The 25921-nt window shown below is 41.1% G+C and overlaps 1 protein-coding gene across 1 annotated transcript in view; it reads left to right on the top strand.

Annotated features, from left to right (window-relative positions):
- The first annotated feature begins 4138 nt into the window (after positions 1–4138).
- SPDL1 (spindle apparatus coiled-coil protein 1) overlaps positions 4139–25921 on the top strand; it is a 25850-nt gene continuing 4067 nt past the window's right edge. Inside the window, exons 1-10 of the mRNA XM_045284696.1 lie at positions 4139–4214; positions 9641–9821; positions 14560–14736; positions 17653–17847; positions 18423–18572; positions 18660–18758; positions 18832–18942; positions 20477–20617; positions 23139–23242; positions 23751–23938. Of these exons, the coding sequence (XP_045140631.1) occupies positions 9663–9821; positions 14560–14736; positions 17653–17847; positions 18423–18572; positions 18660–18758; positions 18832–18942; positions 20477–20617; positions 23139–23242; positions 23751–23938 (1324 nt within the window). The 5' untranslated portion in view covers positions 4139–4214; positions 9641–9662. The remainder of the gene's footprint in view (positions 4215–9640; positions 9822–14559; positions 14737–17652; positions 17848–18422; positions 18573–18659; positions 18759–18831; positions 18943–20476; positions 20618–23138; positions 23243–23750; positions 23939–25921) is intronic.

Here is a 25921-nt window from a genome sequence, read left to right as displayed (position 1 = left end):
CTTTAGGAGTGTTTTCCAGTCCAGTCTGTTGGGGCACCATGCCCTGGCCCCAAAGTCCACCTTCAGCATTCCCTGGGGACCTTGCTACTCCATTCCCTTGCTGTTCCGCTGCACTCCCCCAGGGCTTTGCCTCAGTGTGGTGGGATCAGATCGGGTGCAATTCCCACACTCGGTCTCTTACTTTCTGACTCCAGCATTAAAGCCAGAAGTATGCAGGTCCGCATCTGGTAATGTGAAGAGGGAGAATATGATCAAAAGAGGCTGGAAGCATCAATTCATTTCCTTTGTGATATAGTCTCCAGTGGACATAGCAGCAACACACTATCCAGACAGTTTTAAAAGAACAGCCTTAATTATACATGCATCTCTTCTATGCCTTTGCTAGTGGTATCCTCTCAAAAGCATTCCTTGTTGTTGTTAGATACCCTTGAATTGGCTTCAACTCCCAGTGGCCCTATGTACAACAGAGAGAAACAGTGCCCTGTCCTGCACCAGCCTCACAATTGTTCTTACGTTTGAGCCCATTGTTGCAGCCACTGAGTCAGGAAGGCATGGAGGGTCTTCTTCTTTTGGCTGTCCCTCTATTTTACCAAGCAAGGCATCTTTTTCCAAGGACTGACTTCTCCTGAAAACATGTCCAAAGCACATGAGACAAATTCTCATTATCCTTGCCTCTAAGGAGATTTCTGGCTATACTTCGTTCAAGACAAATTTATTCTTTTGGCGGTCTAGGGTACTTTCAATATTCTTCACCAACATCATAGTTTAAATGCATCATGTTTTCTACAGTCCTCCTTATTCAATGTCGAACTTTCACATGCATCTGAGGCCAATGAAAGTACCATGGGGTAGGTCAGACATATCTTAGTACTCAAAGGAATATCCTTGCTTTTCAACCCTTAAAGAGGTCTTGTGCAGTGAGACCCAATTGTGCAGATTGACTCAATGCAATAATCTTTTGATATCTTAACTGAGCATTGATTGTGGATCCAAACAAGATGAAATGCTTGACAAATTCAATATTTTCTGTTTATCCGGATGTTTCCCATTGGTCCAGTTCTGAGAATTTTGGTCTTCTTTACATTGAGTTATAATCCATCCTGAAGAACACTTGATCTTAACCAGGAAGTGCTTCAAATCCTCCCCACTTTCAACAAGCAAAATTGTGTCATTTTCATATTGAAGGTTGCTGAGAAACCTACCTCCAATCTTGATGCCCCATTCTTCTTCATATAAGCCAGCTTCCATGATTATTTGCTCAGTACCCTTAACACTGGACCATTCAAGGCCCTTCTCAAATGTCACCTGCACTATGGAACTTTAAAGGGACTCCCAGAAAAAGTAGATCTTTCCCTTTGTTGTGGAGTGTGAAGCATTCATATCACACTTATATACAACTAATTGTATCTTTCTATCAGCCTATCTAGCTAACTATATTTAATCCTTCCTAATATTGTAAACTTATGCCAGGCAGTAGAGTCCTTTCACTCTGAATTTCTTCCCTTATGCCAATGACAAATTGATTACTTAGTTCATAGCTGAAAAAATATTTTAGATACATCAATGATAATCTAAGCATGTTACATGTCTTACGTATGATGAAGTTCAGTAAAATGTAAATGACCTAATTTCAACCAGTCAGAATTAATCTCTAGGCCAAAGCAGTGTCTTCCTAACTTCTGAGTTAAATTGTGGGGAAAATTAAAGTTGTTTCATTTATTCAAGAACATGAAAATAGTTACAAAGAATACTTGATTCAGGCCTTGACTCTATCTGCTAAATTGTATTATGAGCAACTTGAAGGCATCATCATTGCCAGTTTAAAAGCATGGATCCACACGTTATTGTCCAATCTAGCTCAGTTAGAAATAGAAGCAAGGAAACTGAATAGGAAAAAGTAAGGGGGTGCGGTGTTCCATGCATGAGCCAAATGAAGACTCAATGAGGCCCCCCACTGTGAGGAGAGGTGAGACTGAGAATTCAGTATGGTTTTGCAGCAAACTTTCCACTGCATTGGTGGGAATCAAAGCCCCTTACTGAAGTAAAGGGGGGAAACTCTAAGGTAGGGAAATGGGGATAGTGAACCGACACTTTTTTTCCCTGCACTCTAGTGGTGTAATGGCTCCAAGTTGGGCTGTGATACGAACAGTCAACAGTTCGAAACCACCAGCTGCTCCATGGGGAAAAGGCTGAGCTTTCTACTCCTGGAAAGATTTCGTCTCAGAAACCTACAGGGGCCGTTCTACCCATCCTACAGGGTCGCCATGAGTCAAAAACGGACTTGAAGTTTGGTGCTGGTTTGGTCACACATGGGTAGTTCACACTGGGATCAAAGAGAAGGTATTGGTGTTTTTTGTTTTAAGATGAAAACCCTTACAGCATATTTGTTTGCTAAGAGGGATGACCCGATAGAAAAGGGGGGTGGGGACAGTGATGACGAGAAGCCTACCCAGGTAGGTAGGTATAAAAGGAAGGACTCAAAAGTACAAACTGAGCCACATAGTAGTTGCTAGGACTCTCTAGGCTTCTGGACTTTGGACATGATATCAGGAGAGACTAGTTGCTGCAGAAGGACTTGGAATGTTTGGTAAAGTAGGAAGACTGAGAAAAAAGAGAAAGTCCCTCAAAGAGATGGATTGATACAGTGGCTGCAAGAATGAGCTCAAAGTAACAATTGTGGTGATGCTTCAGGACAGGGCAGCGTTTTATTGTTTTTCAGAGTTGCTGTAGGAGGAATGACTTGACATCTAAGAAGACTCTGCATTGCTCACTAAATGCTAAAAACCAAACTCACTGTCATCTGCTAATATTTTCAGCTGCTTAATTTTTTCAGCTATCGGCTTTACCAAACACAAATTGTTGTTCAAACACATACTGTGTTGGTTCCAATTAAGTTCTGCCACTTGGACAAGGTACTTTCCTTTGCTGGCCATTAATTTTCCTCTGCAGAGAAAGAGGAATAATAATATCTAGCTCATCAGATTGTTTGTGGGCTTAACTGAAATAATGAGGCAGACTGGCAAAAGAAACCTCGTTTTTTTGTAGACTGCTAAATTGATATGTCCATTTACTTCCTCCTTTCGAAAGGCTCTGCTGGTGATTCATTTTAGAATGTACTCCCCTGTTCCCAGGTTCTGGACACTAATTAGTTTTGACTATTCTTCAATATATAGTTTGTTTTAATATTGTCCTTTTTGATGTCGTAATCTGAACGGTGTAGTTAATCTTGTTATGGTAACCATGATGTTATAGTCAATTTTGGCATTGTTTCTTTTATGATAAGGAATGCACCTTTTAAAGCACGCTTGCTCTCCTTGAAGTTACGAGAGGTTATAATCAACGCTGTACCCTGTAATGCTCCCTAACTTCTGTCTTTCTACTTCTGTCCACGCTTGCTTCAGTCTTTGACAAAGGATGAGTTTTTTGCCTTAACAGATGGACTGAAATGTGGACTCAGGACTGCAATCAAAGGATCGCATTTAGATTCCAGCAGTCCGGTTATAACCCAATAATGACTTTTGAATTATCAAGACATTATAGTGGCTGTCATTTATTCGAACCCGCAACAAGAATCCACATAAAACTTGGCACTACGCAGGCACATGGTGAAGAGAGACTCATATATCAGCAGCACTAAAGAGGATGGTATCGGTGTGGATTCTGTTCTAAGAAGCATTTAAGCACAAACGTGCAGACTCAGATTCTTGGAACTACAGAGCAAGAGCCCGCAGAGAACACACTGGCCAACCAACGTCCAGAGAAGCCCATGGCGATGCTCCACAATCCAACTCTGGCTGACAACATTCTAACTGCGACGCCGGCCCTCCAGCATGGACGATCATAAATTACACGCCAACTAAAAGCGGACACTTAGAATTTACCCGAGTAACCAACGAGAGAGAGAGAGAGGAGCCAACACGGCGTTACCACTGAGCCTGCGCCTGCGCCACCAGCCGGCACCCCCCGCCCCCCGCGCAGTCGCAGTGGAGAGGCAGGGGGCGGGGCACTCGGTGGGACGCTCCGCCCCGCTTTCCGGGTTCGCGCGAGTTCTCGAGAGAAGTGCGAGTTATCGCGGCAACTGCATTCAAACAGGCCTGGCGCTCCCTGAGAGGGAGCCGAGTGAATGGTCTCTGTGTGCGTGTCGGGCGGTCTCGGTCGAGAATCCGCGTGCGGGGACGCCGGCCGCAGCTTCGCGGGGAGGAGAGAGGAGAAAGGTAGGCACAGGGGCTGTGGGGTCTGGGTGTGGAGAGGCGTTGCGGTGAGCGGCGGGAGGCGGTCTCGGGGGTCAAAAGCAAGGCCTAAGAAGACCCGGGGCGTGGGCTTCGGCAGGTGCAACCTGGTCCCCGGGACCCTCAGTTCGTGTGAACCACTTCCGAGCCCCTCCGTCTTGCGTCGGGCCGCCTCGCGGTCCCGGGGCCACGGTGAATATGCCCAGTCAGGTCGGCTTCCTGGTGCTCATGATGGTGATTAACGGTAGCTTGCCCAGTACCAGTACGATAGCCATTAGCCAGGTGTGGCCATGTGAATTGAAGAATGCCGTAAAGTAAAATACACGCTGGATTTCGAGAACCCAGTACCCCAAAAGGAGCCCTGTTGGCGGTGTGGGCTAGGCGTTGAGCTGTCAGGCCAGCTTTGGCGGTTCAAACCCGGCAGCGCGCCCGCAGAAAGATGAAGCTGTTGCCTCCGGAATTAGTAGTCTCAGTAACCCTGTTCACCCCATGTAGGCTCACTGTGAGCCCGTATCAACTGAACAGCGGTGTGTTCAGTACCAAAATAAAGGTCAAACGTCATTAACAGATTCTGTAATGATTATGTGTTGATATGATAATACTTTAAGTTAAACGCAATATTATTGAAATTAACCCAAGCTTTCATGTGAAAGCTAAACTTACAAAGCACATCTGTGCTTCCCATGATGTTTTGGTTGAAGGGTGCTGACCTGGTTGCTTTTTGTCTGTTTTCCCATATAATTGCTTTTTAGCCAGTATCCAATTTAATCCTCCCACCAGCAAATTCAGAACCAAACCCACTGGCATCGAGTGGATTCTGAGTCCTGGAGACCCTGAGGACAGAGTAGAACTGCTCTATAGGGGGTTCTGAGATGGGAAATCTGTCCAGGTGCAGGCAGTCACCTTGCTCCTGTTGGACAGTGGCTAATGGATAGGAACGAGCTGATGTTGCGATTAACTGTCCACTGCTTAATTCCAAGCACCACCAGGTCTCCTTTTAAATGAGAAAACAAGATAGTAAATAAATAGTCCAGGTTGATCCAGCCAATGATTAGTGAGGAGAAGGGTGTGTTAGTCCGAGTAGACTAGAGAAACGAATTCATAAACACGCATATGTGTATAAGAAAGAGCTTTATATACAACAGCAATTGAATATCTCAGCCCAGTCCAGATCAAGTTCAAAAGTCCGATATTCGCCCATATGGCTGAAACCAATCCATAAAGTCCTCTTCAGACTCATGAAACACATGCAATGATGCTGAATGCAGCACGATCACAGGCCAGTGAGTGGCAAGTCTTTTGGATCCAGTGGTGTAGTAAGCATCTCAGCACTGGTTGGGGTCTCTGTATGGCTTCTCCAGCTCCCAGGGCACAGGCTCTATCAGTGTAGCTCCATGTGTCTTGTCAGTAGTGTCTCTCAGGGTGTGAAGAGAGTGTCAGTCTGTCTGTCTCCCACCTCAAAGGAGGAAATATAGGAGTACCCAGAATCTTCAGGAGAAGGCCATGTCCACACAGAGGCCTCATTGGCTATACACTGATTGACAAACTAGACTCCACCCCTACACTTTTAATCCTCAAATTGACACCAGATTCTGCTGACTGGCTTCTAGAGTGCCCTCTGTCTCATCTGAGTGGCTGTAGACACTGGTGAGACTGGCCCAACTAGAGGCTCTGGGTTCCATCTAATGGAGCCACTTACTAGCAGGTAACCTTGGACAAGTTACTTCATGTTTCTCTGCCTGGTTGTTGAAAGGATTAAATAAGAGATCATGTACAAAGCATCAAACATAATACCTGATTTACTGTAATTAAACTAAACATACCGTCATGAACTGGGTTTCAAACTGCTGAAATTGAGTTAGCAGCCCAACACGTAACCACCTGTCTTTCAAACCAATTACCTTCAAGTGCAACCCATGGTGACCCTGTGCGGGTTGGTAAAACTGTCCTGCTTCAGAAGGTTTTCTCCTTTTTAATTGTTTGGAAAAACATTTTTTTATTGGTCACCAATACAAATTAGCTTTATTTTGGTGGGCATAAAATTAGTTCTATGAAAAACTTTTAAACAATATATTAAAAAATTTTAATGTTTATATTATTTAGCTGAACATTAAAGAAAATACAAACAGAATAATGAAGCGTGACATGTTTATATTATTTAGCTGAACATTAAAGAAAATACAAGCAGAATAATGAAACGTGACATGTTTTCATACTTTTAAGCAGCTTTTTAAATGGTCTCTGTCATTGATAATTTTCTAAAGGATTGCAGTTTTCAGTACAGTCTTATTTAGTTTTTTTATAATATTTCCTACAATCTTCCCCAAAGTTACACTTGAAATGTGAGATTGCTAACACTTTGGAGCGATGCTTCTCTGGCGTTGTATTTTTTTATTTCTTTAACAATTGTTTTAATTTTTTTATTGCTGAGAAAATACACACCAATTCAACGTGTATAACTCAGTGATACTTGATCGCATACTTCGAGCCATTTGACCATTCTCACTTTTCAAATCGTTCCGTACTCTTGAACAAACTCACTGCCCCCAACATTTCCTACCTAATAGTTCAGGTTGTCAGTTTGATCCTCTACAGGTAGTTCTTAAAAGAGCGGAACTCCATGGGATATTCAGTGGCTCACTTTTCTGAAGTATGTAACCAGGACTTCGGGCTGGAGCCCCAGCCTTCCCATTAGCAGTTGAGCTCAGTAAGCTTTTGCACCACCAACGGACCTTGGCTGAACTCTTTTATCTCTGCTGAAGTCAGTTCCTTAAGGGAATCTCACCATGTTCCTCCTGCTCCCTTCCCCTCTCACAGGACCATGTAGGTTGGGGGTGGGGTGGGGGCGGTGTCCTTGTCTCTTGCCCCATTTCTTATGCTCAGGTAGCACCTTACATCATTCCTTCTTGAGCTTACTTCACACTTTGCCCCTTCTTGCTCAATTATTAGATATAATACGCTCCAACTTTCCACCTAGTGTAGGGGTCGTTGTCGCTGTGTCCTCAACACTAGTACTGGGCCTGACGCCCGATAGGAATTCCTACCCGCATTTTCAGTGAATGGGGATTGCTTTTATATGACTGTCTTGGATATTCCTGGCTGAGGTATTCTGATATTAACCCCATTATTTTCCCCTTGGTAAACAGAAATGACATTGACACTTAACTAGGGCTCATTAAGACTGACAAGGGCATGCATTTAAAACACTGCTCCTGGCAAGTGGCAGTGTCCAAGATTTCATTTCACGTGGATCCACAATCAGTGCCCACAGAAGGAGCAGTCATGAAATCAAATGATGGATGTGATTGATGTCCCTGAATTATAAGTGCAAAAAAGGCTTAGAAAATGTTGTGTTTTACAAGTTTTTTTAAAAAGCTTTCTTGTAGGCCCCCCCCCCCCCAAAAAAAGAGAGAAACAATAACAATATATAGCATCGGGCAAAGTTGCTGGGAGAAAGACTTTGAAAGGTTAAAAAGCAAAGATTTCACTTTGAGGAGTAAATTTGAGCCATGATATTTTCAGTTGCCTCTTGCACACAAAAGCCAGACAATGGGTAAAGATGAATGAAGAACAGTTGGTGCATTTGAATTGTGATGTTGGCAAAGAATATTGAACATATCATCGACTGCCAAAGGAACAATCATCTCTCTTGGAAGGATTACAGAACACTCCCTTCTGAGTGAAAATGCATCGATTTTGTCTCATATGCTTTGGACATGTTACCAGGAAGGACCAGTCAGTACGTGGAGAAGAAGTCATGCTGGGTCAAGCAAGGGGTCAGTGAAACAGGAGACCTTCAGTGATAAGGATTCACAGTGGCCGCAGCTATGAGCCCAACAGCAAAGGTTGTGAGGGTGGCCAGGACCAGACAAACAAGTGAGTTAACTGGCCCAATCCTGTTGTACACATGTGAAAACTAGTGTATCAGAGCAGTAACTACCAACCCTGGGTAACATAGAATACATTTTCTTGCCTCAGTCCCTGTATCTCTGCCCTCTTACTCATTCTCAGTGAAAGCAGTTCAGCAAAGTGTTCACAGGCTCCCACCACTACATCTGCCTACTTTCGGCACCTACGTCAGTCAAAAAGCATTGCTACTGGGGTTCCAGCTCATACATGCATGAGCTTGTTATAAACGAAACTTGTTCCAGCATATCTGAAATCGGTGAGTGACTGCCTACATACATGCTCTTGGGAATATTTAGCGGCTTTCACGTGTCTTCCTCAAAATGTGCAGTGAAAAGAATGGTTCTGAGGAGATCTGCAGGATGAGTTCCTTCAAGGCAGAGAGAAGATTGCAGTGACTGACTTGGGATTCCCAAGGCCACAAGCCAATCAGGGGGACTTAGAAGGAAGTTTTAAGAAAATTGTAAGCTGCATTGTTGAGAAACAGGCCGACAAATTTGTAACTATCATGACAATGCCCCTGCTCAGTCTTTGAGGTAGCAAGGGCTGTCCTATGACAATCGCATTGGGAAACCTTGCCAACCCTAGTTTAATTTCTGTTCTCATTCTGCATTTCTTGCTTCTGCTCCATTTTGTTTTGTTTTTCTTACTTCTCTCCAGTGTATTTAATAAATATGCTTTTTATGATTGGTTTGTGCCGCCCCCCGAATGTAAATTGCCTTGAGGATGAGCTTTATGGCATTCAAGAAGTATTTGTTGAGTGAGTGAAAGACTATATTAACCAGAGACATGCAAGAATATTTGAGTGATACCCTGTTGTTCATTGAAGGCAAAGCTGAGTTGGAGATCTGGTCTACCGACTGGAACCAAACAGGAAAGGATAGTGAGTGAGGTTGAGTTAAAGTGGAAAGTGGTGTTTTGTTTTTAATATATAATATTTGTCCAATATTTTAAAACTAAAATAAGAACATCTTTTAATTACTCTGAAATAGTTTCTGTGTTGTATATTCTCATAAATAAGCATGAACATAACTAGTGAATCTGTTTTCAGGGAAGTAAATCCAGTATGTTCTGCAAGTTAACACTTGTGGAAAATCATGGGCATGATATTTGTTCTGCTTTATCAACCTTATTCAAAGCCGCCTTTTTACATTTAAGTTCTCTTCTGTTGGTCTCTTTACTCTGAGTGTGTGTGTGTATGTGTGTGTGTGTGTGTAGAGTACTTATGAAATGCATCATGCTTTCACATTTAAGAAAGCACAGCACACATAACTGAACCCTTTCCTCCGGTTGAATTGCCAAGAAACAAATGCATTCATCTGTTCTTTTTTTCTGTTTGATTTAGCTTCAAATCAAGTGCATATTCGATATTTCCAAGTCAGGTAGACAATGGTAACACTGTGTTTTTACCTGGCAGTAATATTGCATATGCTTTGTTTATTATTGATGCCATTGTTTGAAGATTTTGGTTTAAGCTTAAGCAGTTTTATTTCCTTTGTCGACAGTAGGCTAAAACAGGCAAAGGACATGGAGGCAGATATAATCGCAGGTCTTCGATCCAAGCTCAAAGAGGTTGAAGAAGAGCGACTGAAAGCTGCACAGTATGGTTTACAGCTAGTGGAGAGCCAAAATGAGCTGCAGAATCAGTTGGATAAATGTCGCAATGAAATGATGACCATCACCGAGGTGAGATTCTGCATGCCTTTATTTAGTGCTTAGGCATTGAAGATTTGTCATTAATTGTTAGTATTATATACTATTTCAAAGATTTAAATCTAGTTCCTACCCAGCCCCCAGTAATAATAAAAGGGAATTAACTAAATGGATTCCTGAGATGTTTTTCAACACAATGTCTTCTGACTTGGAAGAGTCAAGCTATAATTACCCTCTTTACCACATAATGGATCTTAGATTTTGTTCTCTGTACTCTTCCTAAGTGCCCCATCTTACATTGTAGCTTTAAAATAACATTTAAATACTCATTACACATAAATCTACACCTATTCAGCTGCCTAATGGCCAACTCGAACTGAACATAGACCCGATACTGTTTGGCACACATATTAAATATTGATTGAAAGTATAACCAAGTCTGTGTTATTTAATAAACAGTAACTGATCTTTAAACATGGATCTAAAAATTGTAAAGGTAGCACATAAAAATAGTTAATGGTAACCCTTTTCTTTTTCTCTATATTATCATCATTGATCGTGAATTCACGGTCTAAAGACAAAGTCAAGTAAGTGTAAATATCTCTCTAGTAGAAAATTGTGCTAGATGCAATTGTTTTAGTAAATAACTCATCAAATTTAAATTCTAGTTTAATAATTAAGCTTCTACACATTTTATTTTTTTTACGGACTTCCCCTTTCTTAGCAGATGATTAGAATCACTTTGGAGATATGGTGAAACTACAGATTCTTAGGCTCCTTCTCTTAGAGATTCTGACTCATTGGGTTTCTAGTGGAGCCCAGGGGTCTGCAATTTTACCAGAACCCAAGGTGATTCCAATGATCAGCTAAATTTGGAAACATAGGCTCTATAAGAATAACTCAGACAAAGAAATCCAGAAGACAATTATTTTATAGGAGCTCCCAAAGGGATAAGATGCCTAAGCATAAATCTAACTGGGTATATTAAACCGAAACGCCAGACTTGTAGCCATCAAGTTGATTCCAACTCAGATTGCACAGCAACTCTGTAAGACAGGGTAGTTGGTTTCTGAGGGTCATTCTTTTTTTTTTTTTTAAACATTTTATTAGGGGCTCATACAACTGTTATCGCAATCCATACACACATCAATTGTGTAAAGCGCATTTGTACATCATTCTCAAAACATTTTCTCTCCACTTAAACCCCCGACATTAGGTCCTGAGGGTCATTCTTCAGAGAAGTAGAAAAACTCATCTTGCTGCTGCAGAGTGGCTGTTAATTTCTACCTGAAAACCTACCTTACTTTTAGCTGCCCAGTGCTGTACCACCAGGGCTCCTTAGATAACTAAGAGGTCTTAAAAAGTTTATAGACGGATGGAATTAAAAGATAATGGAGTTTTCCCATGAATTTTCTGAAGCCCCCTCTTAGGTATATACGTGTGCAGGAAGGCATGTGTAAGTACTCAAACTCTCAGTGCCATCGAGTCGATGCCGGCGCGTAGCCACCCATCGGACAGGGTAGAGCTGCCCCTGTGAGTTTCCGAGATTGCCACTCTTTATAGGCACAGGAAGCCCTGCCTTTCTCCCGAGGGGTGACTGGTGGTTTCCAGCTGCTCCCTTAAAGTTAGCAACCTGGCACGCACCCACTACATCACCCATACATGCACATGCATATCCAGGTTTATCTACAGCATAGGAATGTGTGTGCTGCATTTGCATTTGTATTCAGATATAAAAAATATACATACACACTGAGGAGGTACCCCCAAAAAACAACCTTCCCCCAAGCTATGTATATAAATATTTTTACAGAACATTATCACCTTCAAAGTATACTCCTTTACACTTAACACATTTGTCAAATCTATGATTCCATCCTTGGAAACATTTTTCATACTTACCTGTGTGGATGACTGATAGCACCTCTCTCTTCATCTTCATCTCATCTACATCGGCAAATCACTGTTCTTTCATATCCATCTTCATTCAAGGAAACAAGCAGTCTCGCATGGAGTGAGGTCAGGTGAGGTCTGGCACACTGAGATGGCTGCAGGAGCAGGTGCATTGGTGTGGTGGCAAAAACAGTATCCTGTCTGCCACAAACCAGACCTTTTTTGTCACACACTTACTTTTTCAAAACCTCTAAAGAGAGAGCTTGAATAGCCGTCTGAACTAGTGGAATCAACTCCAAATGTACTATGAGTCCACATTTTCATCCATTCGGGAAGTTGACTGACTGCCACAACCAAGTTTGTCATCAATTGACATTTCACTTTTTTTGAAATGAGAATACTACTTGTACACTTGAATTTTTCCCATAGTGCTGTCCTTATAAGCTGTATGCAACATCACAACAGTTTTTGCGGCAACAAAATTTCCTGAGCAGGAAACAAAATTTCACAGCTACATGCTGTTCCCTTAAATCAGCTGTCACCAAAAACAAGGTTAAAGCGAAATTACTTTTTGTGAAAAAATTCGCTGTGACCAGAGAGAACCTTTCCAGGAGATGCCACTGGGTGCACTAACTGAGAGTGAGTTGCTGGATGCTTGCTTAGCAGGAAAAATGTGTACTACAAAAGCTCTGCTTCATCCAGCAGTTTTTTGAGGGGTACCACCTCTGTGTGTGTGTGTACCATAGTTCATAAAGATAATGTTCTACATTCTAGATTGGTAAGTAGCATATGGGGTCTTAAAAACTTGAAAGTGGTTTAAGAGATAACTATTGGCTTCTATTTATCTGAAGCAAAAGAGAATGGAGGAAACCCAAGATGTAAGACACTGTACCACAGCACTAATAGCCCTCACTAAACATAGCCTCCTCTAGCCTGAGACCAAGAAAACCAGATGCGGGCCACTACCACTACCACTGCTACTCTGAACAAGGACACAATAGGGATATCATTAAAGGTGTAGCTAGAATGGGAGGGAAATGTAGAACAAAATTCAGATTAAAAATAAATGACCAGACTCACTGGACTGCTAGAGACTAGAGCAGTGGTTCTCAACTTTCCTAATGCCGCGACTCTTTAGTACAGTTCCTCATGTTGTGGTGATCCCCAACCATTGGAAATATGTGTTTTCTGATGGTGTTAGGCAGCCCCCATGAAAGGCTTGTTCAGTCCCCCAAAAGGGGTTACCACCCACAGGTTAAGAACCACTTGCCTAGAGGAAATTGCAAGACATTATTTTAAGATACTTTCTATACTTGGAACTGAAGCCACTCCAGAGGAGGTTCCTTTTCAGCCAGTGATGCTGCTGTAGTTGTGGAGGTTGATGTCCAACCTCAGCATCCCTGAGCACAACGAAACATAACATTGCCCAGCCCTGCACCATCCTCACAATCACGCCTGTACTTGGGCCCGCTATTGCAGCCATTGTGTCCATCTGTCTCGTTGAGGGTCATCCTCTTTTTCTTTGCTCTTATTTTCTTATCTACCAGACATGATGTCCTTCTCCACAGACTGATGCTCTTGACAACATGTCCAAAGTACATCTGTGCCTCTAAGGAGCACTCTGGCCTTACTTGCTCCCAGACATCAGTTTGTCGTTTGAGCAATCCATTGTACTTTCAGTATTCTTTGGCAATGCATTGATTCTTCTTTGGACTTTCGTATTCAGTGTCCAACGTGCACATCTATCTGAGGTGATTGAAAATACCATGGCTTGGCTAAGACGAACCTTAGTCCTCAAAGTAGCATCCTTGCTTTTCAGTACTCTAAAGAGATCTCATGCAGCAGATTTACCCTATGCAATGCTTCCTGAGACCTCTACACTGCTGCTGCCCTGAGCATTCGTTGTGGATCCAAGCAAGACAGAATCCTGGACAGCTTCACCCTTTTCTCCATTTTTATCTTGAAGTTACTTATTGGCCCAGTTGTGAGGACTGGTCTTCTTTACATTGAGTTGTTGGCTTATACAATAAATAGTATCACCCTTGAGTTATATACTCATTTAAACAAGGAATTATATGAGATCAAACAGCCAACATTTACCCTAAAGCACAAGGCAAGGCAGGTCAGGGAAGCTTGATCATTGGAAACCGCAAACAACGTGAGCCCCATGAGAATGCTCATACAGTGTGCAAGTGGTAGCTTTCTCAGAACAATTGGTTGAGGAATTGTTCAGTAGGGACCTAATTTGTTACGTAAGTATTGACCTCAGGCACAATATCATAAATTAAAATGGCTGTTGAGGAATAATAGGAATGTTTTAGTTTTTCTCTCTGAACTTCCCTGTCAGTACAGAAGCCCTCTTAAATACTTTTATCTCAGCACTGTATTGACTCCGAAAGTAATTTTGTGAATAATTTTCACATGGTTACATTCTGAAGGTAAAGATGAATTTAAAATTTTTACTTTTCACCAGTTTCTGTGTTTCTTTATTTTGCTCAGAGCTATAAGTAGAACATCTTATTGACAAACCAAATGATTCTCCCTTAAAAGACTAAAATGCTATGAAATCTTTTCATTTTTTTCCCCTGTAGTGATTTCCTGACACACTGCCTGCTACAGGACACGTTGTACTTCCTTGATAGGGCACAGAAGCAAGGGCCTTATCCTTAGCATGGATGTTAATGTACCTTCAAAATACGCCTCCATGGTTTTTCTTAAGATCAATTAGCTTTAGAGTCCAATTTCGATGTATGGCTGTTACTTGTGCAATAGCATACATACAAAACAAGTAATAAATCATGTGAAGGTGAGAACTGCATGGATGTGATGGTTTCAAGCTATATTTACTTGGTTAACTTATAATCTAATCTATTTTCAGAATTATGAACAAGAAAAATATACTCTTCAGAGAGAAGTAGAGCTCAAGAGTCGAATGTTAGAGAGTTTGGCTTCTGAGTGTGAAGCCATTAAACAGCAACAAAAAATGCATTTGGAGAAATTAGAAGAACAGCTGAGCAGACGCCACGGGCAGGAAGTTAATGAACTGAAAGATAAGGTATGGATGTTTTTATACTTCAGATCAAAACTCTGCTATATTTTGTGCCACGATCTTTCAGCTGTATGTAGTCACAAAGTCCTTGAGGATCACCCATGGAAGATAGCTAGGATACAATGTCCCATTACCTTAAGGCTGAGGGTGGGAAGAACAGAATGCTGAGTGAATGTCAAGAATTTACCTCAGGGACTTGTGGAAATAATATTCAACTAATTAAATGTAGTAATTTTGGTAACAGTACTTGTAATGGCTTGTACGTTTCACAGTCATGGGTGGTGGCCAGCAAGGCCTCCTTGCTTACAGTGCATAAAAAAGCAATCCTGTGCTAGAAAGACAGACTAGCCCCTACCCTCTACTATAACTAGTGGCATACTTTACAATTCTCCACAAGAAACCAGTCATTTCTTTTAACGATTTTGTTTATTGCAGATAAACGAATACACGATACACGTTCTCAGAACTCTGAAGGAACGTATCATATCTGTAGATAACAGCCGGCAAAACCAGTGCTTAAACAGATTGAGCAAATTGGCCAAAATCACAGAGTTAGAAATAGCAGCCCACAATTTGAACTGAGGCGGTGTGACCCCAAAGCCTGTGCCACTGAAGCACTTAATCTAAGACACATTCGATTGGCTCCACATCAATCAAGCATGAATGTGGTGGATGATTGTACAGTGCTTATCCATATTCTTCTAACACCCCTTCCCTTCCCTGCAACTAACTGCCCAGTAGCTTTGGGTCACTTCTGAGGAACCCAGACGTTGTATGCACACCTCTCTAGGGAAACTTGCCCTGTTTCTCAGAAGGCTGTTTTCCAGTTTTCTTTTTTTTTTTAATGAAGCGCCTTCCCTTGTCATAGTATTGCCCATATTATTGTTTAGTTTCTCATTAAACTGACTCACTTTAAAAATGTTTCTCATTGTAAGTAATGAAATTGTGAAATTACATATTTGAGCTAGTTATGTTTTTTCCACTAAAGTAGATTTAACTTGGAAAATGTGGTTTTGTTTAACACTTAGACCCCTCTTGCATGCCTCTGTGGGTATCAGTCTCTTCCTTTCCCTAAACTAAAATAATGCCACAAAGATTCATGGGTTTTGCCATTGGCTTTTATACAAATGGCTTATTTTGGTGGAGAAAATAATTAGTCAAAGATTATTTTCAATCTTGGATATTCTTAAATAATTTCATCTATTAGCTGCCTGCTTTGTTTTGATTACTTGTATGGATTAATTGTATCTTTATCAGAAGGCATGCCACTCTTATAAGGTGCCTGTTGTCCATTGCTATCAAGTAAATTCCCACTCGTCGCAATTATCTGGGTGCAGAGTAGAGCTGCGCCATGGGATATTTAACACCGTGACCTTGTGGAAGCTGATTGGCATGCATGTCCTCCAAGATGGCTCTGGATTGGAGGCCCCAAGCTTTCAGTTGGTGATGTCATGCCCAACTATTTGCAATATCTAGGAACAGAAAACCCCAGTAGTCTCGTCATGCAACACATTTGGACCAATCGTGATGTCTTATCAGAAAGATAGCTGAATTTTTTATCTTGCATCATTTGAAACTACTAGCCGCTGTGCAGTAGAAAGATGAGGCTTACTACTCCCATAATGGGTTACAGTCTCAGACACCCACAGAGGCAGATCCACTCTGTCCTGTAGAGTTGCCATGAGTTGGAATAGACTTGACAGCAATAGAGGGGGCAATGTCTGATCTCCTGGCTTCCCTATTACCATGAGGCAGGAGTCAGATGTTTCATCTTTTCCAACACCATCCGTTCCTTTCCCACACCCTATTTCTATGCAATAATTACCGTATATACTCGAGTATAAGCCATCCTGAATATCAACCGGGGCACCTAATTTTACCACAAAAACAGCATTAAAAATGTGCTGGAAAACTCAACTTATACTCGAGTATATAGGTAGTTTCAGCGGCCACACAGAATTAAGTACTCACAGTTAAAGGAGCTTTTTAGAGAAGCTAATAGGTTACCACAAGTCAGGATCAGTAAACGGTAAGGGTATAGTCTCATTAGTCTCTCAGCCACATAGTCCCTTGGCCTTTGCTTCCATGGGCAAGGAAGCCAGCCTGCCAGTCACTCATTGCACTGTGTCATAGTCTCAGGCCACACGAGGAGAAGGCAGTCCGTCGTCTCTGCACTGCTCCTCTGAGTCCCTGCCACATCTCTGGTGCTGTGATCTTGGTGGCCTCCTCCGCGTTAGACAGAGATCTTAGACGTGCTCTTCCAAGGTCTTTGGTGTTGCCCTCTCTGCTGCTGCATCAAACATGGCTCGTCCTCAGAGCCAGGGGTTTGGTAACAAACACTGATCGGTCAATCCCCTCTACCGGTGTTTCACACACCCTGTTTGCATAGTCACCTAACCATTTGGTGTCGGGAGTTAGAGAGACTTGGGTAGAAGAGCCACATTAAGAAATTGCACGCCACCACATAATTACATGTAAGAATATATGTGTTTTTCATTGAGCAAAAGATCTTTTATATTTTGTTTTTAAAGTTAATCCTGAACCCCTCTGATCTTGTCTGTGCCTCACAGTTACCCAGAGATGGTAGCTATCATGATTACCATACCTGTTTTACATTTGAGAAATGAAGCTGAGATAGGCTAAGTAACTTCCCCAAGGCAGGACTCAAACCTAGGTCCAGCCCTAAGGTTTCCCTCCTGCTCTGCTTTTGTTCCCAATGATCCATGTACGAGTGTATTCTCAGTGTCCCTGGATATAGAAATCGTGACACTTTATAAAGGGTCTTAAAATAGTTGTGTTCAGCATGACTCTTTTCCAGAACAGCTGTCCTACAGACAGCAGAGTATTTTGTACTCTAATGAGGTATTTTGATGACTTATTCAAGGACTGTGAATTCTTTATTTTTATTTTTGCGTGTTTTAGTTAGAAAAGCTGAAAGCAGAATTGGATGAAGCAAGGCTGAACGAGAAGCAGCTGAAGCACAAAGTGGACCATCAGAAGGCACTCCTGTCCTCCAAGTCGGAGGACATCCGCGCCATATGTGAGCGTGCGCACGAAAGCACGTCTTCAGAGATGCTGGGTCTTCAGCTCGAGCTGACGGAAATGGAAAGTGTGAAGGTAATTGTTATGGGAGCCTTTCCTATCTTTTTCCTCCTGGTGAATTCTTCACATGCTTTCGTAATAACTTTTGAGCTTCTTGTAAGCCTGAAATACTTTTTAGCCTGAGAGTTGAGTCACTAAAAATGTTTTTCAAGGTTTTTAGGTGGGTTGTATTATGCACAATATCGTTTCAGATGACATGTTTGCATGGTTATGTAGAGGCAGGGCTTACTTTTAACAATAAAAACATTTCTAGACGAAATTTAGAGGCATAGATTCTGACCCTGTGTTATTAAGACTCAGTATAAAATGTTGCTGCAATAGAAATGAAAATATATGTGAAGATTGTTTTTATTGTTGCAGGCTAAAATAAGTTAAGACGAAAGCTGGTTTAGTTCACAGGGAGAAAAGGTGGTTTTCAGAGCCTTTCAATAGGTTCCCTGCTGAAAGCTTCAGTAATTTTATAATTTTATTACTCATCTCCCAACCTTTGATTGGTTCTTTAATATTTGTTTTCGGTGTGGTCAGCAGTGACGGATAAATGGAACAGCTGCACGAGAAATGAAAGATTATTTTTCAATTCTATCCAATAGATGGCCCTCAAAGAGGAAGTGAATGAACTGAAGTACCGGCAAGAACAACTGGAACTGCTCAGTAATAACTTGCTGCGCCAGGTGGAGCGGCTGAAAGAAGAAAAGCAGGAGCGAGAGAGAGAAGCGGTGTCTTACTGCAATGCCTTAGAGGTAGTCGGGCGCTTTTCTGCGTTCTCATCAGCTGTTTTCTTGCTAACGTAGTCACTGCCAGCTGAATTGATTTTCTTTTAAATTCAGAAAGCTCGGGTAGCAAATCAAGATCTTCAAGTGCAATTGGACCAGGCACTCCAGCAAGCCTTGGACCCCAGTAGTAAAGGCAACTCTTTGTTTGCAGAGGTACTTACATATATTTCAGGAGTAAATTAGCGTCTCACTTACAAGAGCAACCAAACAGGCTCTGGTTTTCTAGGTGGAAGATCGAAGAGCAGCAATGGAACGCCAGCTCATCAGTATGAAAGTCAAGTATCAATCCCTAAAGAAACAAAATGTGTTTAATCGAGAACAGATGCAAAGAATGAAGGTAAAGAATTTTTGTCATCAAAGGTTTATTAAACCTTATTTTGTATAAATACATCAGAAGAATGTGTTTACATAATTATTTTTAAGCCCTTAGTTACATGTGAACATATATGTGTTTGTTTTTAATTGAGCAAAAGTTGCATTTATGTTTTATTTTTAAAAGTTGATTCTGGAGTAAAGATTCAGCAGTAGCGTAGTTAGTAGCCACTGATACATACATATGAAAGTTTATGGAAATGTTTCTCTGTCTTTTACATCCACTTTCTACAAACGTGTGTGTTATATAGTTGTATATGTTATATATATTATTATATACTTTTATATATATATATAATTTTCCTTTTTCTCTTTCTTCAAATGGTAGTGCACTAGCCTTGCCCAACTCCTAATCCACTACACTACCAAGGATCCTTAGTAAAATGCTTGCCCAATAAATGCCTACTTAATAAAAACAGTAGTTGTGGATTTTAATAGTAAAGATTTTCTATTAAAGATTTTCAAAAGGTGCCTCCCATTTGCTGACCCTCCCGTTTCTATGGTTGATTTCTATGCATATGTTCTCACTTACACGCTTTCAGTATTTACTGGTCTACTTCTTATAATCTCTCAATGTTCCCAGCATGTTTCAGAGACTAGTAACATTCTGAATCTTCTTAGGCAAATGTTAAAAATCGTATTTCTGTCCTCCTTTTAAATATGCTTCCAACCTCACATCCTTCCAAGAGCCATGTTGGAGCAGTGGTTAGATTCTCAGCCATGAACCTGAAAGGGTTAGCAGTTTGAATACTTCAGCCACTCCATGGGAGAAATACGAGGCAGGCTGCTGCTTCCAGTCAGATTGCAGCCTTGGAAACCCTGTGGGGAGTTCTGTTCTGAGTAGCAATAGACCCAAGAGCAGTGGGTTTGGTTTGGTTTTGGTCAATATCTTTCTCATTGTTAAGCCACTTGAAGTTTAGATGGAATGTTAAACAAGCCGAGTGATGCTCTAAAATAGAAGAGCGTGTTATCCTTACCGTTATCTTCTCTTTTGACTCTTGGCATTTGTGACTCGAGCAGCTGAATTGTTTGACTCAGTACTGTTGGGGTAAATTAAATTTTTTGGAAAACCGTTATCAGAGCCCTCATGAAAATGCATACAAGGAGTGGACTGCATTAGACCAGGCTCACTTAGGAATTAAGTGACCTGTTTCAAACCTTAGCCATCAATTGTATTTTAGCAAAGGTATAGATAACTGTAAATGTATGATATCACTAATAACTACTCAAAATAAATACTTCAGTATGAAGAATCAATGACCAAAGTTTTTGAGTGAATGTCTTTAAATTATTAGCCTGAGAAAGCAAATTGGTTTCCAAAATGAACTCAAAGATGAAGTCCGCCAGCTGTATGGGGAGGGGGCTTCAATAAGACTGGAAAAAGCCCATTATCTTTTAATTCTGTTTTTCCACGAACTTTAATTCACGCGCCCCCTCACCATAGTCTTCAAAATTGTCTTCTGTACTTATTGTGGATTCTTGCCTTTTCTCTGTCGTAGTTACAAATAGCCACCTTGCTACAGATGAAAGGGTCTCAGACTGAACACGAGCAGCAGGAGCGGTTGTTTGCCATGCTGGAACAGAAGAATGGTGAAATAAAACATCTTTTAGGTGAAATTAGAAATCTGGAGAAATTCAAGGTATGTGCAACACCTCTTACATGTACAGCTAAACTTTGGTTTGGCTATCTTGCTACTTACTTACAATTCAAATAGGCTTCTTTGTTACATAATTAACTTTTAGTTTCATTTGAGAATGGTCCAGTATTTTCTAAATATTCCCCCCACTTTGGCATGTTTTCTGCTTTCCAATTCTTCAGTTTTGCTTTTAATACACTCAAGCCAACCTACCCTAGTTTTGCTTTTGATATTATCTAATTTGCATGTAATTTATACCTTGTGATGGACTGATTTGCAGCTCTTCAGAAGTCAATGCAGTTTAGCATACGCCTCTATGCATATGACTACCACTTATGTCATGATACAGACTATTTCTAGTACTCTGTAGGATTCTTTCATAGCCCTTTTAAAGATTACTCTCTTGTTTCGCCCTCTCCTCAGCATTCTGTCCGGGAGGTTTATGTCTGTGTGCCACTGCTTGCCTCCCTTATGTGATCATGGACCCCCAGGAGGGTCTAGCTGTACCGTTGTGCCCCACAATGTGTGACACCTGGAATCCTTTGTAGAAATGTTTAATAAAACTCTTTTCTGCAAACAAATTTAGGCTTTATAAGAAATTGAATGAGGATTTCTTTGTGTCTTTCGCCTTGATTCCCCAGTTGGTGTTCCCACCAACTGGCTCGAAACGTTCTCATTCCTCACTCATGAGAACATGTTTTCTGACTCAGGCGCTGCCAGGCAGAGTGACATTGAGCGATCAGAAAGGGTATTCTGTCTGGTCTTGCCTGGCATGTCTCCATGAATATGAATGCGTGATGGGGCCCTGGTGGGGCTGTGGGTGAGCACAGGGCTGCTGACCACAGTGCGGACGGAGGCTGCAGGAGAAAGAGGAGGCTGTTTGCTCCTGTCATGATTCTCCATCTTGGAAACCCTATACAGGGCCCGTGGGCGTCAGAGTTGACTCGGTGGCTTTGGGTTTGGTGGAATGCAAATGAAATCCATCATCTTGGCAGGTGTGTAATGGTTTCATGTGTGTGCGTGAGAGAGACAGCGAGAGAAAATAAACCATCTTTTGCTAGCTTTTGATGGATTCTTTTCTCTCTCAAGGTTTGAGAGTTCTTTATTAGAGACAATAGCCTTGTGTCTACGATGTTTCTTGCAAATATTTCCTCTGAGTTTGTTCATTGTCTTTCAACTTTGTTTATGGTCGTAGTTTTGTTGTTTGTTCATTTTTACGTTGTAAAAGTTTTTGTATTTGTATATAGCTACTTTTTCCAATCTTTTATGATGTTGGATTTGGAATCATCACTGGGAATCTGTCTCTACCCTATCGATTGTAGAGACATTTACCCATCCTGTCTGCTATTGTGTGTAAGATTTCACTTGTACATTGAGAGGGTTCGTCCCCATTGTTTTTTGGGGTTTTTTTTTTGTCCTTCTCAGTCATGTGCAGGTTATCCAACTAATTTTACCTGTCTTATAAAAAAACTAGTTTTCCCAACGTTCCTATTTAAAAAGTCAACGTTGGCTGCAGTGATTTGAGACAGTTGTTTTTCTTATACCGGATTTCAGTATGTACTTGAGCCACTTTGGGATTTTGTATTTTACTCTACTCGCCGGGTTTCTGGCCATTAGTAAGTACTACGTTGCTTTAATGATTGAGGACTCAGTACTGTTGGCCTGGAAGGCTTCTCTCCTCCGGAGCTTTTCATAGTACTTTCCTGGTATGTTTTTCTCTATAAACATCATGTTAAGCTATGAAAAATTGCATTTGTATCTTTATTTTGGTTTCATTAAAGTTAGCAAGTAACTTAGAAATCTGTTATAAACTCAGTAAACTTTAATGAACTAACTGAAGTGTATAAATGAAAAAAATTGGTCAACTTCCGTAGGCATTCTTAATTGGAGCCATTCGTATATCATAAAACTTTCTATTTTATTGCCGTCTTTGGAAAGAACTCATTAGAGGGCTGCACTTTGGTGGAAGTTTCAGCAAAGCATTGGGCAGTGCACTGTAGCCTAGCACTGCACTCTGAAAATTATGGCTTTAACCGGATCTTTTTATCCTGCAGTTTCCAAAATTGTTCACATTTCTAGGCTGACATATTTTTCCCTTCTAGAGAAAATACAGTGTGTCCATCTGAATCTTAGAGAAGCAAACACTTCAAAAGCCTTAATGGTTTCCATTTTCTCCTTGCTCATATCTTTCTAATTTATAGCTTTGCCAAAAAGTCCAAACTTGAACCCAGTGAGCGTGTGTTTCTTCCATTTTCCAGGCCAGGAGAGGGGCGCTGCAGGTTATTGCTGTGATTAGGAGCCAGGCTTAGGAGACACGTCTAGTTTCACATTCTCTGCTGTTTGTCTGCGAGGCTGTGCCTTTGTGAGCCAGCCTTCTCATCAGTGAGAGAGGAAGGCTAATAGATAGACCTCCTTTACTCTAAGAGCACTATAAGATAGCCATTTGATAAATGGTAACTCGTAAACAGTACATCATCCAATTTTGTTATTTATAATAACTAACAATAATTGTTACTCTCTTTAGAGTTTATATGAAAGTATGGGGTCTCAGCCTTCAGCCAACTCTGACGTTATGGATGATAGTACCTATTATACAGATTTACTTCAGATAAAGCTTGATAACTTAAAGTAAGTGCCGGGGCCAAGTAGATGGAGAAATGGAGGTTCTTTTTGCTTGTTTGTAATAGATACTATTCATAACTGTAAAATTTTGTTTTGGAAGTGCTGAAAGAAGATTCCAGAAGAGACATAATACAGATATCTTTGTGTAGTACATGACTTTATTTAAGACATAATTAGTGCTGATCATCTGAGGAAAATATAATTTCATGAATAATTGAGTGGCTTTAATCTCTTTGTGTTTAGAGTTTTTTCCTTTTGTGATTGTTAAGTCAAATAAATATCACACAATTTAAAACAGTGGAATTTGTATATTTCTGCATAAACTTAGCTTGATTTAATTGTTCATTATTTCTTTGGTTCTAAAATACGCAGACACACCTTTTTTAACGAAGAGTTCAAATATGTAATCAAAGATTGATGTGAACCAGTGTATACATTTGTGTGATATTTTAATGGTTCTCTCTCTTTTTAATCATTTTATTGGGGGCTTGTACAACTCTTATAATTGCTACAGCAAAGAAATTGCAAGCACCAAAGATGAGCTCTCCTTACAGCGAATGAAAGCATTATTTGAGAGCCAGCAAGCTCTGGATATTGAGCGAAAACTTTTTGCAAATGAAAGATTCTCCCAGCTTTCCCAAAGTGAAAATATGAAGCTTAGAGCCAAACTAGATGAATTAAAACTGAAGTATGAACCTGAAGGTATGTATAGCTCATATAATTTTGTCTTTTAAATCATGAGGGCCTCTGAGAAATTGTACCAATTTTTTCCCTCTCTTTATACAAATTTCATTATTGACTAATTTGCGGTTACATATTTATAGTTAATATATGTGCATGTGTAAAATGCTAAGAAAACTAACGTTAGAAAGAACTGCTTATATAAGGGGCCTTCAAAAAGCTGTGGAAAATTCTATTTTCTCTTCACTCTACTTTGCATGTACTTCAGTCTCCTTCATATATGAATGTGATGTGTTTGTTTTGTTTTATTTTTAATCTCTAGATTGCTCCTTCGGTATAGTAGAATCTTGACCTTTGAGACTTTTCCATTTAAAACACAGCATCTTCTCTGACACCAAAGAACGTAATTTTGTTGAGGCAGCTGATACTTGGGAGCTGTCTTCGTTAAGGTAGTTTGAGGGTAGTAGAAAGGGGATGGCACGGGGGCCCCGCCCGACCTCTGGTTACACAAAGGGTAAGGAGGATCCAACTGTATCCTAGCTTCAAGGCCCGTTGCCACGAGGCAGAGGTCGGACATGCCTTCACCCTCCATCTTTCTTTACCCTTTTGTGACACCAACCGTCCCTCCCACAGTGCTCCGCTCTGGTTCAGTAATCCGTTGTAACGGCCACAGCCAAGTCAGGCGGTACTCGGGATTCTGGGTTTATGAGGGCCATTAACATGTTTCTGCAAGTCAGAATCAGAAAGTATTAGGATACAGTCCCCTTGTCCCTCTTCTCAGCCACGTCTGTAGCCTTGAGTCTGTCTCCAATCCTCCGTCCCTCACCACTGGATCGGTTGGCCACTGCCTTGTCCAGGAGTCAGGAAGCATGCCGCTCGACCTCATGGTCTCAGTGCTCCTTCCCTGGTGTATGTTGTAGTCTCCATGCTGTGGCCTCTGCCCTGTCTGCCGTTTCAGGCAGGGAACTCACACATGCTCTGATGATGACTCTCCTTTCTTCATGATCTAAAGATTTCCTCACACCCAAAGACAGGGATTAAAAATGTCAGAAGTAATTTCATTTCACCACATTCTGGTGAAAATTGAGAAAACATTCATTACAGGGTTGGTTCTGCACTGCACAATGCCAAGATCCAGGCTCCCTCTGTGTTATTGGCCTGCATGCATACATCCTACTGAGTAGAATTTAGTCATGTGGCCTCCTTTGCCTGTTAGAAAGTCGGAATTGCAGTCTTGATTCTCAGTGTTCTTGTTCTCCACTAAAGATTGGGGATTCTATTAATAAGGAAGACAGTATGACAGATAAAAAATAAACGAACCATGTAGCCTCTGCATCATAAACATAACAAATTTTACTGAATGTAAGTTAAATATAGAGTAAAGTAAATGATAAAAGTAAAGAAATCTCTAGAAGTTACGTGCTTAGACCATCTTCCCAACCCCAATTTAGGGAAAACAAAACAAAACTAAAGGTCTGTTATTGCATGCTTTAGGTTAAGGGTTCTCCACTAATTTTTGGCCCAAAACTGTTCACATGCCTAGTGCCTTCTCTTCATAAATGTCTCCATGACTCGTCAAGGCTGTCGGAAATGGTAGGCTTTTTAATATTGTTTACAAAGCTTCCCTAGCTGATTCCTTTTCTCCTCAATTCTCAGAGGTCCCTATGGTTAGAGATCAGCCATTATAAATTTCAAAGGCTTACCAAACAGCATAGCAGAGAGGTGGGATGAAGGGTAGTGTGTACAGGTGATGTGTACTTCAAAGGAGTAGTACAAGGGGAAGGGCAAAGGATGGTCTAAAAGAGAACTCTAACCCTGTCTTTGACCACAGAGCCTTAAACTTTGCAAGCATTTTGATTTTGAAAATGAAAACCTTAGCTGCACAGAGATGGAGAGGAAGTACTAGAATGATTAATTTCCCATGTATGGACCTGTGGTGTTATAGATCATGAAGCTAGGAAGCTATTGTTGTGCACGGTGAACCATGATGTGATTTGCACAGGG

Source organism: Echinops telfairi, unplaced genomic scaffold, assembly GCF_000313985.2.
Source record: "Echinops telfairi isolate 266 unplaced genomic scaffold, ASM31398v2 ScPeMD7_7469;HRSCAF=8507_0, whole genome shotgun sequence".
Taxonomy (NCBI): domain Eukaryota; kingdom Metazoa; phylum Chordata; class Mammalia; order Afrosoricida; family Tenrecidae; genus Echinops; species Echinops telfairi.
Note: the sequence above shows the minus strand (reverse complement) of the source record. Positions and strands in the feature narration are given on the sequence as shown.